The following is a 20,338-nucleotide window of genomic DNA, read 5'->3' on the forward strand; positions in this document are numbered from 1 at the left end:
AATCGTCCAAATTTTTTCAGTGCCGGAGCTATTTTGTTTAATGTAAAAAGCCTCAGAGTGAAGCTCAACGTAGGAGGGTTGGGCTTTCACTTGGCTTGTGTCAGCAGAAAGCGTTCTTATAGAAGCTAATTCTCCAGCGCACACACCCCTACAGGAGAGTTATGGTCCTGACTCTTCAAGGTGGCAGCCTTGATATTATCGCCGCAGAATTAAAGTGCATTAAAAATAAAATACCATTTGTTGACCAGGAATTTCACGAGCAACGGTAATCTTTTTCCCTCGGTTTTAATCTATCAGGGCAGAAATAACTGTTTTGGATTAAAAATCGCAACCCGTAAAAACAAAGTAGCAGTTTTAATCTCGCGCCCTGCCATTGGGCACCGTAGCGGATGAATAAGTGTAATGGTAGCATGGAATAATGCACAGATGCTGCGTGATGCACAGTTACCGTTTGCACTTTGTCTTCTTCCCCCGCCCACTCTCAGGGGACTTTGGAAGGCTGTAGGAAATGAGCATAATCACAATCACAAGTTCACAAAACGAGCGTCGAGTACATTGATTTTGCTTTGCAGCAGGTGCTGTGCAGTCTTCGTGAAGCATGCGACAGTGGTCATATTCCTGTCTGGTTTTTGTGAAGCATGCAACAGAAGTAATATTATTGTACGGTCTTCATGAAGCATGCAATGGTGGTCATATTCTTATACGGTCATCATGCAGCATGCGATGGTGGTCATATTCCTATATGGTCTTCATGAAGCATGCGATGGTGGTCATATTCTTGTACGGTCATCATGCAGCATGCAACAGTGCTCATATCCCTGCTCAGCATGTTTGTTCATTGAGAGAGCGTGGTGGGGCTTCCCCACATGGATTCACTACATGTGTGGTATTCCAACTGAGGTCTGTAAAGCTCAGTGTGTAGTTCCTGGCATTCAGCTACAGTATGAATTGTACAGATATGGATTCACAGAAATTTTTTTTTGGCGTTTGCATATAAGTCTTAATACTTGCACAGTATGAATACACCAGACAAATAACATCTGTGATTCCAGAACCAAAATAAAAATGGAACTGTGCCATTTCCTGGTGCTTAAAAATCATTTGTGGTTTTGGAGGAAAGTGAATAGCCTATTTTCAGAGTGAGGTTTTGCATGTGTTTAAGTACAGTAATTGAAGCCCATTTCCATAGGTTTCCAGTTTATGACAGAGGATACAAGCTGGAAATCCACCATTCTGCACATAAATTCAGTAGATTCAGTTGCATTTGATATAACCAAATACATATTTATTGGAATGAACCTAATCTAATGCAAATATTTAACACTGAGAAAATTATTCTGTCGTTCTCTGACAAACTAAATAAAGCCATGAGTCCTACAGGACTGTCGTATCTTTACAGGTGTCATTGCTTGACATGCTGGCAGCATTGTTTTGCCTTGGAGAAGAGTTTCAATGACGGGATAATCGGGCCTCATACAAATATGCTTTAAACCTCAATCCGCTGCCTTCATAACCAGGAGTCAGGAAATCGCACAAACGATGTAACGGTGCTGCGATAAATGTTCGCCCATCAGTAGAAATTGAAATAGAGTAAGGGATTGTGCACCTGAATGCCATAGAGAAAGTGCCCTGGAATAACAGTGTCACAGACGACACCCTCAGTAGCGAAGGGCACCTGCAGTATGGGTTATGTTTTATGAAAATGACCCCTATATTTAAAAAGATGAGTCTTCTCTGTTATGCATTGTAGCGCTAGTGGCTACCTTTTCAGTAAATTAAAAGGCATAAATTCTGTTTAGCGTTTGATGGGCCTGCTGCTTTACCCCACAGGCTGAGCGCCAGCAGAGAGAGAGAGAGAGAAGCCTTGGGTTGCTTTTCACCTTTCATAAATTCCAGGCCGGGATTCTATACCAAAAAATCATTTTCAGCTCTGGGGCTCATTGTTATGCGGAGGAGATTGATGGCGGTCATTTACACGGCGGGAAGTTAAGTGCCCCTGTCATTCCCGTGGAGCGTAATTGGGCGGCTTCACAGGTCAGCGGCGGCGACAGTCCTCTCTTTTGATTAGTGTCAGGGTGATAACGGAACTTACAGCGTCCCAGTGATCGATGAGCACGCACGGACTACCTGCAGTCCGGCTGCATGCATGGAGAGCCGTGGTACACAACCTGCACTGAGCTGCCAGCCCCTGTTGTTCTTCCCCTCTTTAGTGTGCATGCATGTGCAAGACCGTGTGGGTGGCTTTGTATTTGGGAGGGGGGCGGAGGGTCCATTGCTCCTTACCATTCACTGATGTCATAGATTCTGTTGAAGTTGGGGTGCAGGTGGGGGTAGGGCAAAGTGTTTCCTATTCTGACAGTGTGACGCTTGTCTGTTTGGTAAAAATCATAGCTTCATATTCAAGTAATTTACATCACTCTGCCAGCATGATAACTTGAGAATTCCCCTTAGGCACTATACTTTCAACAAACTGATGCACTTCTTTTGTTCTACTTGCTCTGTAAACAGCTTGTCACACTTTACCGTCAATATTAAAGAGGAACTTAACCCTAATTTAGCATTCTGTTATTTTATTTCCTTCTACTGTTGTAAGGTTAAAGTGAAGATTACATTTTTGTTGTTGTCTAGAGAACTTGCTTTTTTTGCCCTGCATCTGAAATGCCGTTTGACTTAAAACTTTTTGACTTTGACTTGAAATGCCTACATTGCCCACAATCCTTGTGTACTTTTTCATTTTGCTGGGAGTGTTCTGGACTTAAATTGATGGTGCATTCTGGATCATAGGATTATATTCATGGAGAAAATGTGCACATCAGAAGTTTAGACCTGGTGGTGGGCAAAATATGCAGGATACAGAATCTCCCCACTCCCCGTTATGTCTTTTATATAAACAAGTTTTTAATTTGCCTATAATATAGAGTGCAGACTTGCCACCAAACAAAAAGATTAAGATTCACAATGAGCTACAGTTTTACTTAGGGGTGGGTACGAGTAATGGATTGATCCATAACTAGTCGGATACGTGCCTGCTCAATCTTTTTTATTTTCTCATAAAGGCTATGTATGCACGATTATGTGTGGGAACTTTACTAATTCATCATATTTAAAAATAAAAATAAAAAAATGATTAAATGCATTAAAATAGAGGATATTTCTTCATCTAATATGAACAGAATAAAGCAAATGCATGTTTGCTTTTTGTTGCTAAGCCGTTGTAAATAATATGCGAAATGATATAATGTGCGAGGGGCTGAGCGAGGGGCTGAGCATTACGCAGGTTGAATGCCCTGCGCTGAAGGAAATTGCCCAAGGCCAATTTAGGCTACTACCTTTGTTAATTGTAATGAAAACATGCCTTTCAAAATACGATTCCATTGAAATGGAAGCATTAAATATAGGGTCGAGTTGGTATAAATGGAACACAGTCAATACATTTTTGTACACTGCTGCTACAGCAGTCCAGGGTTAGGGAACTTTATTTGTATTTTGTGTTATGCCACTTTTTTGTATTTCTTTATTCTTTTACTTTGGCTGTGTCTCCAAATGAAAATGAAATCCATACGGCACTTTCTCGTCAACTTGTGTGACACAGAATGAACAGAATTAAAAAGCAACCCACAGACTAAAACAATTTTAAGTAGTAATGGTCTCAGTTATAGATAAAACTTTATGCTTTCAGAATGATTTGGAGGGTAATATAATCACTTAGAAATTCTAAACGTAAGTTTGGGGCTTTAAAGTCATTGATGCCTGATATCCAAAATGCCTGCATTTCTAGAGAACAGATGATTTTCATCAATTTCAGTTAAAGTAACCGGCTTTGGTACCACTGTTACTATAACTGTAATGTTATATCTGTGATGCAGTTGCTCCTTCCTCATCCTCAAGCCTTCTTTTTTTCAAAATCAAATAGATAACTTTGCCGTGTAGCTTAGGGCAGAAGACATGTTCTTTTGAGAAAACGATCCATAACAATGGTTAAATTTTACCGATTTTGAAAAAATTTAATTATTATTAATTAAATGTTTTTGTTACCTGGCGCAGATATGGTCGCATGATTGTCCTTCAAGTTATGTTTGCTCTGCCCTACATGCGATGTCTACAAGAGGAAGGGGCAGCTTGTGCAGTGAAATGATACTCACTTTGACATTTAAAAGAAAAAATAACAAATACAAAAGTATAGTTGCTTAAAGCCGCCCAAATAAAAAATCATTGTATGGGAATCACTGCGCATGCCAAAAGAACGGAGCAATTCGGCAACCCTCGTGGGAAATATTTCTGAAAATCTGTTTTCGCGCAAGGTATGTGAATCTGTTTAGGAAGTCATTTTCGTTTATAAGGCATTATTTTTTATTTGCAATGTATGGTTTGATTTATGATTTTAAAAAGTCACCAGTCCTTGAAATGTAGTATGTTTTTTGAGTGGTTTCGTTGTCAGTATATTTACCCGGCTATATTCCTTGTCCCATTGCGCTCGACTGTCACTTCTAATTGCATGGTGCATCTTCGGACTCAACTTGGTAGAGCAACTGCTGCTCACAGTTCATTGCAGGATACACACACACACTCTTGTGTCACCATGGCTTCACATTTTCTACACAGACACCAAGTTCCTGTTCAGGTTATGGTTTCATGTCATTGTTGGCCAAAACGGCTTTGTATTCTGGCTGTCTATTGGGCCCTCCCAGTTCCTCATCCTTTTACTTGGGTTCATCAAAAATGCAGTTCAGCTAGTAATGTTTCACCGGCAATGATAGTTAGCCAATCACGTAAAACATCCTGTTTGCTTTCCTATGTTTTTTGGTGGGGAGCATGAGAATTTTTGACTTTCATAGCTTTTGAGGGTTTTGTGTGGGTGCCAGATATTTTTCCTGATTTGTAGTGATATCTCAAAAATTTGTTAGTTTTAAATGTTGACATTTCTTGACCATTATTGGTGGACAGATCAACTAATATATACATTTTTTTGGTTGAAGTTCCACTTTAAGAAGTAATACCCTGATACCAAAATAGGAAAATAATGTGAAATTTTAAATCATTGGAATTAATGAATGGTAATTAGAATATACATTTTGCTTTTTCCCTTGTTCCATTAAGATGCATATTTAAAGGTCCAGGGAACTGTGAATTCTTTGCTGATGTCCTGTTTAACCTCTTAGCGCAAAGCCCCTAGTGGTCGGCACGCCGGCATGCTGAGATCACTGAACTCAGACATTCGGTGCTACTGCAACCAAAGTATGAGTTAAAAACAGAAATGGTTGTTTTAGTTTCATTAGTAGACGATACACGACAACTATGCCGAATACGGAGTTTCGCAGCACCACCATTGTCGCTCTGGTCATTCATTTAACACACACCCCCTCCCTGCAGTCTCATCTACAACTACACCCCCCACCCATGACATAATGGACAATATTGTCTATCTTGACATTCATAAAAATATTCTTTCACCACTAAAAAATCGTATTCCGTCATAGCAACAAGATAAACCCGACAATAGCCCTAAGATATGTCAATACAGCAGTGAAAACGCTGCTCATTGAATAATGAAATAAACAAGAAAAAGTTTTTAAAAATGATACCATGTCATTCTACAGTCAATATCTGGGACTAAATATTGAATAAATATACAACCTTACTGTTGGTTTTACGCGTAGAGATGCCCCTTTTGAGACTGAGTGGTCATATATTGTCTTGGACAATCCGTTTGTGAAATATATGCGCATTTGTGACGCCTGTGTACCTTCCAAAATAGCTGTGTGTAATACCACACGTGTTGTTTACGGCGTTGTCGCCCTTTTTAGTACAGTCTGGTTTGATTGACAATTCATTTATTCAGTAGGTGAGAGTATACGCTTTCTAACGATGTGTAACATGTCTAATTTTGCTTTTGGAATAGCGTTTTATAGGTCAGCGCAACCAAAAGTTTTCTCATCATCGCATTTGCTCAAAATATTTCGGTTATATACATTATTTTTGAAATTGAATGTCTTTAAATAGGTTAGTGGTATTTTATGAGGATATTTCACACTGTAATGTAAGCGTTCGTTGGAAGTCCAGTAGTTTTTGTGATACACGCAACAGTGATGACGAGAGTGTTTGAACATTGCCAAAACGTCGTGGACGTTGTCCCATCCCCATACAAGAAAACATATGAGAGTACAGAGTATAGAAATACATACAAGAGGTAATTATTACACATTTAGGTACTGTACAGCATTGTGTGGCAATATTTTTTGCATTATTTTTCAATCTGATATAAATGTTTCATCTTAAACCTTCATAAGGGGCTCATTTATATGCTTTACAATGGACAAAAAGCATTATATTCCTTTTTGGAGAGATTTTGGATATGTTTCTGGACCCCTAGCTATTTTATACCTCTGTACTGACAGAAAGCTTGTAATTACCACTTTAAAATGATGCAACAGTGAGTATTGAGTAAAAACAGTTGATTTGTAGTGAAATATGTGAATTTGTTGTGATTTATAGCAATGCATTTTGGGTAGATTTGGAAATGCTGGGTACACTGCTTAGTTTTTGCTTCATAGATTTTTAGTAGTTCTACATATCCACCCTTAGATTTTATGAACTTGTGGTCAAGATGTTTTTGAACCAGGACATGTATACTTTAACCTACTGTATATATGCAATCTCCCAGTATTTCATTGCACACTAAAAAAGTGCAAATTCATTTTTGATTTTTTGCCTAGACAACTGCATTTGTGGCGCTTTATTTCTTCCAAAATTATGAATATAAAGTAATCTAAGCTAGTATTGTAAATGGTACAAATGTCTTGCTTCATTTAAGCCATTTTCAAATCTCTGTGGTGTTCACATCTGGAGTTATAAAGCTTTAAATAGGGTACCCCCTAAATGGGCAAGGATTGGCCAGATTTGGCATGCGCGCTAAGGGGTTAATTAGGGCATCTATTTTGTTCACATCAGAGGTAATTTTAAAACAATCGATTAGAGACAGCTTTAATTCACTATATCAGAATTTCAGTGGGTCAAAAGTTTACATACACAAAGTTGACTGTCTCTTTAAACATTCTGGAAGATTCCAGAAATTGATATAATGACCTTTTAGAAGCTTCAGATTGGCCAATTGTCATAATTAGGAGTTATTTGGGAGTTCATTGGCACCTATGGCTGTATTTAAGGGCCTACCTTTAGAGCCACTGCGTTTTTGCCCTTGATACCATGGGATAATCCAAACAACTCAGCGAAGACCTCAGAAAAAAAATTGTGGACCTCCACAAGTCTAGTTCCTCTTAGGAGAGTGTTCTCTGGTCAGATGAAACAAAAATTGAACTGTTTGGCCATAATGATCAGCGCTATGTAAGAAGGAAAAAGGGTGAGGCATTTAACTCGAAGAACACCATCCCAACTGTGAAGCATGGGGGTTGCAGCATCATGTTATGGGGGTGTTTTGCTGGAAAAGGGACTGGCTCACTTCAGAAAATAGATGGTATCATGAGGAAGGAGGATTATCTAGAAATACTGAAGCAACACCTCAAGACATCAGCTGGAAAGTTAAAACTTGGTCGCAACTGGGTCTTCCAGCAGGACACTGATCCTAAGTATATCTCCAAAGTTGTAACAAAATGGCTTAAAGACAACAACTTGAAAGTATTGGAGTGGCCATCACAAAGCCCTGACCTGAATCCCATAGAAAATTTGTGGACTGAACTGAAAAAGCATGTCCGAGCAAGGAGGCCCACAAACTTGACTGAGTTAAACCAGTTCTGTCAGGAGGAATGGGAAAACATTTCGCGAAGTATTGTGAGAAACTTGTGGAAGGCTACCCCAAGCGTTTGATTCAAGCTAAGCAATTAAAAGGCAATGCCACTAAATACTAAGAAAGTGTATGTATATTTTTGACCCACTGAAAATCTGATATAGTACATAAAAGCTGAAATAAATCTGTCTCTTAGCTATTATTTTGAAATGACCTCTGATGGAAATAAAGTAGATGCCCTAATTGATTTAACACAGGAAATGTATGGTAACACGAAATGTGTGCAGTTGTGAAAAATTGAGTTTTAATGTCTTTAACCTAGGGGTATGTAAACTTTTGGCCTAAACTGTATACTGGTTCTGTATCCCTTATTTGTAAGATTATATACATTATATAAGAACTTTTATGCATTTATTGTGGAATATACTTTCAAATGACTATGTATGTATACTAGTCAGTAGTTTACAATCGCATATATAAAAGTGGTAGTAAATAATATACATTGTATATGTCTTTGATATAGTGTCATAAATACATGTTTTCTGAGTGTCATATATCACCATGTGTCAGCAAAGTACTACTTCGGTAAAAATGGTGAAATTGTTGTTTGCAACAGCTCTTGAGCTGTTCATTGAATGTCATTGGGGAAGGAGATAAAATCAGGTAAGATAAAAAGCAGGTAGAATGCAGTTTGTGGGAATAGTGATGCCAAACAGCTAAGAGTAAGTTATTAAAGGTAAAGGAATATGAAGGATTTTCAAGGCCTGTCCTAGGAGAGCTTAGGGATTTTGTAGACAATAAGAACTCAGGACTTTTATTGTTTTCCCAAGTTTCTATTCAGAAATTATTTCAGCGCAGAAAGGCTTAATCCTTCCAATCCAATCTGTTATGTCACTTGATCTGATATGTGCTGCGGCCTTGTGCCCATCAGATCTCCAAAAAGCGATTGTGAGTCCAAGAAATGCGGCGAACAGCAGCGCAGAGGTTACAGCTTCTGCATCATGGCCTGGCCAAGCGAATGGTCCTCTGCCTCACCCCCACAAAAGGGATTTGGGAGTCTTTATCAGCACTGTGAGCAGTGGGGCGGCCTTGGAGCCTGCGCCCGTGCCCTGCGCGCCAGCCGGTGAACCCCAGCGCTTATCCACAGATCTTTAAACCTTTGCTTCCTTCTCCCTTTATTCCCGCCAGTCCTTTTTTTGTGGCCCCGTTAATAAAGGACAAGGATTAGCATGTTCAGGCCCAGGAGCTGCTTTTCCCAGCTTTCTGAGGAAAATATGTAAGGACTCTTCACAGGGTGTGCCATTTCATGGGGACTCCAGCAGGGGAGTGACCATACTGTTTATTCAGCTTGTCTGGAGGCAAGCTGGAGCTCCCATGACATCCAGTTTTTTGCAACTAAGATGTTGCATATAATCGATCTATATATATCTCTCACTGGCTGTCACTTAACTTCAGTTGCACACTTTGTCTGCACTTAACCAAATATTAATTGTTTTATTTCAAATCCAATGGGCTGGAGTACAGAGCCAAAACAACAACAATTGTCTCACTGTTCAAATACTTATGGACTGCACTGTAAATTCTATTAAATGTTTTGCCTGTTGCGAGGACCAAACGCATAGCATGCCTGTAGCTAAATACTGCTAGATTACTTTTTACTGTAATACTATACTACTTCTATTTTACGTTTTTAAATATTATGTTTTGATACATCAGGAAGTTTGATAAATGTACTTGATATAAGGTAGGGTTTAACACAATGATCACACAAGCATGTATTCTGAATCAAAGAACAACCTGTAGGCCAATGCTTTACACTACATTCTGTAGTGCAGAAACAGCTAGCAATATGGGAATATGGTCCAAAACTAGTCTGACAAATACATGACTGATTTATTGTTCTTACATCCAAACATATTCTTTCTTGAATTTAAAGGACTCGTAGAACAACCCCAGGTGCTTGTTTTGGTATTAAGCACACTGCTAAAGGATTCCCCGGAACAAAAAAGATGCTGGTTTGCTTGCTGTAATCCAACCAACAGCTGAGTCTCTCCACCCACTCTCAGCATCAAAAACAGCTCTCATATGTGCAGTCGCAATTAATAGACCACCACTCAAAAAAAAAAAAAACAATTGGATGTGGTCAAGTGGAAATTCCATTAAGGCTGTGAATTAAAATATTCACACACCCGGCGTTTCTGCCGAGTTTGCCTTTCCAGGTGCTGTAAATCTCCCGACTTGCGCCGAGGCCAGGTGGGTCTTGTAGCTGTGTTAATCAACGCAGAGGGAGCCGCTGATTAGGTCCTAATTCCTTGGTAAAGCGTCTGCAAACAAACACCGCTGCAAAAATAAGGCGCGTCTCTAGCTGCTGGACTGAACTGAAAACTAAAGGAAGCGGAGATGCGGCTCGTGTTTTTGAGGGGGTTGATTTGTTTCCTGCGGGAGAAGCGACTCCCGTACCTCTGCAGTAAATACTGCGCCTCTTGAAATTATTACCATCGAATGAACATACCCTCAGTGTGGTTTCCTGACAACAAAAACTCACCCAGTTTATTTCTTTTATTGCTGTGCTTTAGTTAAAGGACTAGTGAAATATTTTTTCTAATTTTCAGTTCTGGCAACAGGGCAAACCAGTAAGTAAAGAAAAATGAGGTGTGTTAACTGCGGTGCTTTCTTTTCAAAATGTAGAACACTAAATTTGTGTGTGTTGGCTATGTGTATTGTGGTAAACAGTATTCAGAGGCCAACAAAACGATGGACCTACCAGTGGAGACTCCAACTGATGTTATTGTACAATGAAGTTGAAAAAATGACTGTTCTTGTGTTTCCACACAGTGGATGTGCTGGCATTTGGAGTACTGTATGTTCTAGGCCTGTTAGTTTGTTCGATAATTTAACTTGTTTGAATCCCTTGGAAAAAAATAACTTTTGAATATTTAACCTCTTAGCGCAAAGCCCCTAGTGGTCGGCTCGCCGGCGTGCCGAGATTACTGAACTCAGACATTCGGTGCTACTGCAACCAAAGTATGAGTTAAAAACAGAAACGCATTGTTTTAGTTTCATTAGTAGACGATACACGACAACTATACCGAATACACAGTTTCGCAGCGCCACCATTGTCGCTCTGGTCATTCATTTAACATGCACCCCCTCCCTGCAGTCTCATCTACAACTACACCCCCCACACATGACATAACGGACAATATTATCTATCTTGGCATTTATAAAAATATTATTTCACTACTAAAAAATCGTATTCCATCATAGCAACAAGATAAACCCGACAATAGCCCTAAGATATGCCAATACAGCAGTAAAAACGCTGCTCACTGAATAACAAATGTTTTCAATCTGACTGGTTAAAATAGAATTTACGATATCAAGAATTGGCATTTTAACTAGTTACAATTGAATTTCTGATATCAAGAATTTGCATTCTAACTAGTTAGAATTTGAATTTGTGATATCCTCTATTAAAGCTAAAGTGGCTTGCCATAAATATCACACATGTTGTGTGCGGCGTTCTCGCCCTGATAGACCTAGCTGACATCATTTTCTGGTGTAAGACAGAAGCGGATAGAACTATATCATTGATTTACTGTCTCTGTCTCTATCTACTGAAAACAGATAAGATTTCATCATTGCTATGTAAGTATTACTGCTCAAAATATGTCGGTTATATGCGTAATTTTTTTAACTGAGTGTCTTTAAATAGGTTAGTGGTATTTTATGAGGATATTTCACACTGTAATGTAAGCATTCGTTGGAAGTCTAGTAGTTTTTGTGATACACACAACAGTGATGACGAGAGTGTTTGAACATTGCCAAAACGTCGTGGACGTTGTCCCATCCCCATACAAGAAAACATATGAGAGTACAGAGTATAGAAATACATATTATTTTTAAAGCTGATATCAATGTTTCATCTTTAACCTTCATAAGTTATCCAGCTCATAACCTACATCCAAGAACCAGCTCGCTTGTGTATTCAAGAGAGGAACTGCTGGCTCTGAAGATGTCGCAAGCCGGAGTAAGGCATCACATTCCGGCAGAACTAAGGAGGAAATACCGAGGCTGCAAGGCTGGCGCTAAGGTTAAGGCTAGGCTAACGGACAAGCGAAGGCGTTTTAAACCATCGATACCCTCCATAATGATGGGGAATGTTAACGCACTGGCGAATAAGATGGACGAGTTGTCAGCGCTCATCAACCACCAGCGGATTTATCGGGAGAGCAGCTTGTTTCTCTTCACGGAGACGTGGCTAACCTGCTGCACACCAGATACTAACGTGGACTTGCCGGGTTTCAGCTCAGTGAGAGCCGATAGAGACACGAAAGCCTGCGGAAAAAGCAAAGGTGGGGGTCTCATTTTATACATTAACAACCGATGGTGTAACCCAGGACATGTTAATACGAAGGTGATCTTATGTTGCCGGGATCTAGAGCTGCTAGCCGTTAGCCTGCGGCCATACTATCTACCGAGGGAGTTCAGTCACGTGATTGCCGTCTGTGTTTACATTCCACCGAGAGCTGACGCAGCCACTGCCTGTGAGAAGATACATTCAATCACAGCTAGGCTGCAGACACAACATCCAGAGGCGTTTATCGCCATTTCAGGTGACTTTAATCATGTCACCTTGGAATCCACACTGACTGCATTCCACCAGTTTGTGGATTGTCCCACAAGGAACAACAGGACAATAGACCTACTTTATGCTAATGTGAGAGAGGCATACAGGGCCACCCCCTCCCCCACTGGGGAAATCTGACCACAACCTGGTTTACCTGCAGCCACAGTACACCCCCTGGTGAAAAGACAACCAGCCACAAAACACACTTTTAGGAGATGGTCTCCTGAAGTGGAGGATGCCCTAAGAGACTGTTTTGAAACCACGGACTGGAGTGTGCTACAGAGTTCGCATGGAGAGGACATAGAGGGACTGACACACTGCCTGGCGGATTACCTTAATTTCTCTATGGATGTGGTTGCCCCTGCTAAAGCTGTGCGTTGTTTCCCTAATAATAAACCTTGGGTAACACGTGAGGTGAAAACGGTCCTCAACAAGAAGAAGGTGGCCTTCAAAAATGGGGACAAGGAGGCAATAAAGTCAGCACAACGCGAACTGAAGCTGTGCCTGAGGGAGGCGAAAGAGAGCTACAGAGGGAAGGTGGAGCAGAGACTGCAGGCAAACAACATGAGGGAGGTCTGGGATGGTGTGAGAACCCTCACAGGCTACAAAGCGAAGAGCAGTGTAGAGGGGGGACAGTGGAGAAGGCGAACGAGCTCAACAATTTTTTCAACCGGTTCGACCGGTCCCCTCCACCCATCCCCCACCCCCTCTAACCAACTCCAGAGCTGACCCCTCTTCCCTGCCCACCTCCCATCCCCCTCCCTGCATCACTGCGGACCAGGTCAGGAGTGAACTGAGGAAGGTTCGCCCCAGGAAAGCAGCTGGCCCGGACAAGGTGTGTCCCAGGCTGTTAAAGACCTGCGCCGCTGAACTGGGGGAGCCTCTACAGTACGTCTTCAACCTCAGTTTACAACTAGGGAGAGTGCCCACCCTGTGGAAGACATCCTGCATCGTTCCGGTTCCGAAAAAGAACCGGCCAAGTGAGATGAATGACTACAGACCGGTGGCACTCACATCACACATCATGAAGACACTGGAGAGGCTCCTCCTCAACCTCCTCAGGCCTCAGGTGCAGCATGCTCAAGACCCGCTACAGTTTGCATATCGGACAGGAGTTGGGGTGGAGGATGCTATCCTCTACCTCCTGCATCGGGCCCACTCGCATCTGGACAAGGGAAGTGGCACGGTCAGGATTTTGTTTCTGGACTTCTCGAGTGCCTTCAATACCATCCAGCCCCTTTTGCTTCAAGACAAACTGGCTAGGATACGAGTGGACCCCCGCTTGGTGTCATGGATTACCAACTACCTCACAGACCGGTCACAGTATGTCAGGTTGAAGGACATCACATCTGACACTGTGGTCAGCAGCACAGGAGCACCCCAAGGGACTGTGCTGGCTCCTCTACTCTTCACCCTATACACTTCGGACTTCAGCTATAACTCTGAGTTGTGTCACATTCAGAAGTTTGCTGATGACACGGCCATCATGGGGTGTATTAGGGGGGAACGGGAGGAGTATAGGAGTCTGGTGAGGGACTTTGTCATCTGGTGCCACACTAATCACCTGCAGCTCAACACCTCAAAAACAAAAGAACTGGTCATAGACTTTGGAAAGTCCAGACCACGCCCCCATCCAGTCCAAATTGAGGGGGTTGAAGTTGAGGCTGTGGGCAGCTACAGGTACCTAGGGCTGGTGCTGGATGACAAGTTGGACTGGTCCAACAACACTGACAATCTCTATAAGAAGGGCCAAAGCAGACTGTACTTCCTGAGGAGGCTGCGATCGTTTAACATCTGCAGGAAACTCCTGTGGATGTTTTACCAGTCGGTAATAGCCAGCGTCCTGTTCTATGCTGTAGTGTGCTGGGGGGGCAGCACATCAAAGAGGGACTCCTCCAGGCTGGACAAGCTGATCAGGCGGGCCGGCTCTGTGGTCGGCGTGAAGCTGGACTCCCTGGTGACAGTGGCGGAAAAGAGGACTCTAGAAAAACTGCTGGCAATTCTGGACAATACCAGCCATCCCCTGCACACTGTCATCAGCAACCAGAGAAGTATGTTCAGCGACAGGCTGCTGCTCCCGAGGATCAACACGAACAGACTGAAAAATTCCTTTGTTCCCCGTGCCATCAGACTGCACAACTCCAAAGTTGGAAGGGAGAGGAGGGGGGGGGAGGATAGGTTAGGTCTGAGGTCTGAGGAAGTAGAGTTAGGCCTGATCACCTGAACATCATCATCATCACATTGAACAGTCTCATTATTTATTGTTTACTACCTATTTAATTAAACTGGAACAACCGCTGCTATTTTATATAACCGCTGCTACTTTATTCTTTATTTATTTTCTTTATTTATTTTATGTATATTGTTACTATCTCTATGTTTGATATTTGATGTGTGATGTTTAATTTGTTAACTTTTTGACTTATGGTGCTGTACTCACTGGAAACCTGAATTTCCCTAAGGGAACTTCCCTACGGGATCAATAAAGTTTCTATCTATCTATCTATCTATCTAAGGGACTCATTTATATGCTTTTCAATGGACAAAAAGCATTATATTCCCCTTTGGAGAGATTTTGGATATGTTTCTGGACCCTAGCTATTTTAGACCACTGTACTGATGGAAAGCTTGTAATTCCCACTTGAAAATGATGCAACAGTGAGTTTCTTGAGTCAAAACAGTTGATTTGTAGTGAAATAGGTGAATATGTTGTGATTTACAGCAATGCATAATTTAGACATTTTGGATAGATTTGGAGATGCTGGGTACACTGCTTAGTTTTTGCTTCATACATCTATAGTAGTTCTACATATCCACCCTTAGATTTTATGAACTTGTGGTCAAGAAGTTTTTGATCCAGCACAAGTATAGTTTAACCTGCTGTATATATGCAATCTCTAAGTATTTCATTGCAAACTAAAAAAGTGCAAATTCATTTTTTATTTTTTGTCTAGACAATTGCATTTGTGGCACTTTATTTCTTCCAAAATTATGAATATAAACTAATCTACATTAGTATTGTAAATTGTACAAATGTCTTGCTTCATTTTAGCCATTTTTCAAGTCTCTGTGGAGTTACAAAGTTTAAATAGGGTACCCCCTAAATGGGCAAGGATAGGCAAGATTTGGCTTGTGCGCTAAGGGGTTAATTAACGGTTTGAACTTATAGTGCCATTTCCTAAACAAATTAAGGATCCCAGTTGTACTCCACTCATCCCTGTTCTGTGGGGGGGGAGTCACTTTAATGCAGATAAAAGAGCCGATATGCAGGAAAGAAATACACTGCTTCCTGTAAACATAGTTATTCCATTTTCATGCTCTTGTATGTGTGTATGTATATATATAAATTTGAATTAAAAATTGAAAGCAAGATGTGTTCTTTTTTATCAGTATTATTAGCCTGTGTGGATTTGCAGCCAAAACGTTATTTGTAGTTTATTTCATCCTGCATCTTTTGCAAGTGTCATCATAAAATTATGAACCACATAACCTCCATGTATTGTTATTATTGAGTTGGCATATGGAAAAAATAGTTATTTTTATCAGAAGGCATATGAATTAGTGTAAAACGCAAATTTCCTCCGTTCCAAAGATGCAGCATTCCATCATGGGCTAGCGCAGCCGCTGTTCTGTGCCATTGAAGACAAAATAGTTTAAGCAACAGTTGATCTATGAGTCATTTTATTGCCATGACTGTCATTGTTGGTATGGTTATAATTGTCCCAGGTTTTCTTTTGTTCAATGAAACTTAGTCATTATTTCTTATTTATACTATAGCGTGTTTAAGCTATAGCTACAGGCTTCATGAGAAATTAAAACTGGCTTATAATAATTATACATTTAGGCAAGGTTTTATTGAGTTGAAAATTCCAACATATTTGAACATATTTTTCTTATATATGTGATTTATTCTAAAAAAGTTTTTTTGGAACAAGTGTATCTCTTATGAAGTTCTTCATTCTCTTAAAATTCATAAAACAAGAATAGGCAAAATACATCACATCACATCACAGGAGTTTATAAAAAAGGAACAAAATATTTCTTCACAAAAAATTATCACAAGTGAAACTTAACAGTACAAGAAACCATCAGATTCAAAGCCATGTAAAAATTCACATGCGCAGTTAAAAGACATACAAAACCAAAAATTCAAAGAAGGAATGTAAAACAACTAAAACAATAGGCTAAAACAAGGACGTAGGTCTTTGAGGAAAGTCTTTGTACATGTGCTTGCTATCCCTAGTGGTCAGCGAAAAAAAAAAAAAAAAAACTTTTTCAGTTGAAAGTGTCCCTCTTAAGGTGGTGGACTAAATGATTTCCAATGGTCCACCCCCCATTTCTCTCTCGCTAGATCTTTGCTTTGTTCTTTGTAAAGTCCACCAGAACGCTATCTTGGAGGACATTTTGAATTCTCCTCTGGAGAGTGACTAGGTTTGTTACTCTTCTCCCACAGAGCTTGCTTGACAGGGTTGCTGATCCTCCACTGATGCTGGAGCTCGATAGTCTTGCTGCCTCTTGATGGACTGTAGAGGATGGCCTCAGCAGTCAGGGATGACCTTAGCAGCTATCTGCTCAGGGAGACAGGAAACAAAGCCTCAGACCCACCTGGCCACGGAGCACTCTCAGAACAGATGGTTTATATGCTCTGAGTTTGTGCATCCGTGGTGGCAGCGCCAGTCAGGGCCAGGTGCCACTAATACATAAAAGACCAGGAGGACATCCATGATATTTCTTTCTGCCTGTTATTTAGTGAATTATGGAGTATATTTGACTAAATTATTGGGTGGTCCAGAGCTGGATTGCCTCTGGGGAACGTTACCATTTGGCTAGATCTCAAATAGATTATGATTACCTTATAGCTTAAGGTCAGCCCCGCCCCAGACAGTCCTGTCCTGAAGGCAGAGTCTCTCAGGGCTGGATAGATATAAGAGAGATCCCAACTGTATGGCACTGTCAGGTTCAGCAGGCCCATCACCCTCAAGAAGGGAGTAGCAAAGGTTACCAGGGTCCTTCTCGACCTTCTGGGCCAGTGTCTGGGACCCACCTCCCACCATTCTTTTTCTCCTTAAGGGGTCTTTTCTGTTTTTCCATATTGCTCCCCCAGACAAAAAGAAAGGCCAAACTTGAGATGGTATTACCAGTGGCCTGTCTGGTAGGAACACCCTCCCCACTTGGAGGAGAAGGGAAAGGACTGTTGCCTTCAGGACCAAGATCTTAGTAGAGTAACCATGCATGTCTGTCTGTGCAGTACAGCGATGGGTGGTATTTGGAGCTCTGTGCATACAGTAAAGTGATTGTTCAGCACAGTGATGACTGGTGTTTGGAGCTCTGTACATACAGTAAAGTGGTTGTGCAGCACAGTGATGACTGGTGTATGGAGCTCTGTACATACAGTAAAGTGGTTGTGCAGCACAGTGATGACTGGTGTATGGAGCTCTGTGCATACAGTAAAGTGTGATTGTACAGGTCTGTCTGTGCAATGCGTTCTGTCTGAACTGTGCCGTAACTGCAGCTGACCTCCTCACTCACCAGGTAAAAGCGGGCACGTGTGATGTGGAAGAGGAAGACGACGATGATGACTTCGAGGAGGTCCCGGAGAAGGAAGGCCTTGAACTGCACATTCCGGACCACCTCCGCGCAGAGTATGGTGAGTTTTCTCAGCTGCAGGGCACTGGAGCGGGTGTAGGGGCAGGCACTCAGACACAACAAGCCAAACAAACAGCCGTTAATGAGGCAATAAAGCCACACACGGTCTGAATAATCCTGCAGCTTTTCCCCCTTGCCCCAGTGACACCCCCTGCACGGGACTATTGACCAGCTTCGCCAAATTAAACGAGAGAGTACCAGGGGAAGCCCTTAAAAGCTGCTTTATTTAGAGACTCCCCATTTTAGTCTTGGCTCGTGCAGAGTTGAAGGACAGGGGTCAGACTGTTTGGGGTGGGGGTGGGGGTGGGGGGGGGGTGAAATTAAATAGAAAATTCCCAAGCAACTGCTCTGCCCACACCACAAAATAAACCAAAATTTATTTATCACCAGTCCACACTTTTACTCAGAGAAAACAGCTCACCCTAATTTACCAACAGTGCATTCTAATTTAACTAAAATGCGCACTGATGAAACTGATGAAAATGAATATAGTGAAATGTAGTCTACAAAGGAATTTCTTTCTAATTATTATTTTTTAATTAGAAATATTCATTCATAATTCAATCAGAAATGACAGGGTCTGGCACTGTCCATAAAACGATAATAAAATAAAAATGAGTTATTGTGTCCCCAGAGATCTATGAAATGCCTAACAACAAACTTGGGATTCTAGGATTTAGTATTTTATTAGGATCCCCATTAGCTGATGCAGAACATCAGCTACTCTTCCTGGGGTCTACACAAAACACAAAAACATGACAACAGATAAGACACTTGCAGACAAAACAACCACAAAACCTATAAAGGATTTTGATCATGAAGTCATAATTATTGTCATTTTATTGTGCGATTTATGGTCTGGAGCTCTGTGCCAAAACAGTTCAATGACAGAGCATTTTGGGTATTACAGTTGTACATGGCTAATTATCTTCTACTTTCCCACACTAAAAGCCTCATGTCATTTTAATAAGGTCCAGTCGGTCTCTCCACAAAATCAAATCATTATGCTGTTTGTCTGCAGCATATTGTAACATGATTGGATTCAACTGTGTCCTGCATAGTGTTTACAGCACAGTTTTGTCACCTAGTAAACACCCAGCAGACATTTCCCGATCTTGGTGGGTTGAAATGATTTCTTTGTTTCATTGTTTTCTCTCATGTTCTACTGTGTTATGACTCGTTTTCTTGTGCATTTGTGTCAGATTTTGGTAAATCATTTCATGTATCACAGAAAAAACTGTCACAGTCACAGAAAAGCATAAATGGTGCCTTTGTCCTACATGGTGTCAGCTACATAGATGACACAGACTTTTTACCAAAAGATGGTGAAAACCACAGAATTTAACAGCGGTTATCAGGATTCAGGAAAAAAACATCTGATACTGTAGACGGTGCCAGAGATGCACAAACACAAATAAGAAAGTGAAAGGCTCCACACCTACAGAATACAGTAGGCCTTAGGTGGGTGGATGTGTTTTCACCAACACATCTTGTTACTGCATTGTATGTGCCATGGCAGGATCAAACAAGGATGAAAAATCACTTTAAAGTGCAAATGTCAGTTGAATTTAGATGGCTATATTGTGAATAGGAAGGCTTGCATTTTAACCCTCACCTCTTCACAAAGAATTTGTGATTCCTTCACATGAACAGTTTCAATGATGCTAAATTCCTCTGAAAAAATTAGCTGTGGTGACCGCTTAAATTAAGTGGTCTTTGTAGATATTTTTCTCTGCTGCTGAATGGTATCTAATAGGTACCTAATTCTTTAATTTATTAGGAAATCACTGTTTTTCATGCTATACAGTTTCATCGTATGACACATCTCCTTGTAATTATTTTGTGTTTTGAATCAACCTTTTCTTTGTTTCTGTGTAACTGTGAGCTGTATGCCAGAGAAAACAGGCTTTTTTTCTGAGCCGATTCTTGCCTTTTTTTCCCTTTTTCATTCATTTTCTTTCTTTCATTCCTTCCATGTGCTTTTCACTAGCAATCTTTTATCTCCCCTTAATCCCAGCATTTCTGTCAGGACATAATCTCTTTCTCAAATTTACATTTTAATTACAAGGCCTGCTGAACTCAGGAAAATCAATACCACCACCATCGGGCTGCCCGACACCGCTCTGTGCCGCAAGGCCTCTCCATATCCTGTTATTGATTTATCTCTTTAACACCCGCAATTTTATTGCTTCAGACAAATAGCTACCATTTTGGTCAATTTAAACTGAAAAAAGAAGGGATTTGGTTGCATTTTGCAATTCCCCTGGGTGGAATTCGCCAGTGGTGAGGTGAATTGGGGAGACTGACTGCTCGGTGGTCAG

At 41.0% G+C, this 20,338-nt stretch overlaps 1 protein-coding gene across 2 annotated transcripts in view; it reads left to right on the forward strand.

The window, feature by feature from the left end:
• Positions 1-20,338, forward strand: part of uvssa (UV-stimulated scaffold protein A) — an 83,769-nt gene that overhangs the window by 47,263 nt on the left and 16,168 nt on the right. For both annotated transcript variants that reach the window (XM_064344102.1, XM_064344101.1), the window contains exon 8: positions 17,904-18,018. In XM_064344102.1, coding sequence (XP_064200172.1) covers positions 17,904-18,018 — 115 coding nt within the window. The remainder of the gene's footprint in view (positions 1-17,903; positions 18,019-20,338) is intronic.

This window comes from Anguilla rostrata, chromosome 7 (assembly GCF_018555375.3).
Source record: "Anguilla rostrata isolate EN2019 chromosome 7, ASM1855537v3, whole genome shotgun sequence".
Classification (NCBI taxonomy): domain Eukaryota; kingdom Metazoa; phylum Chordata; class Actinopteri; order Anguilliformes; family Anguillidae; genus Anguilla; species Anguilla rostrata.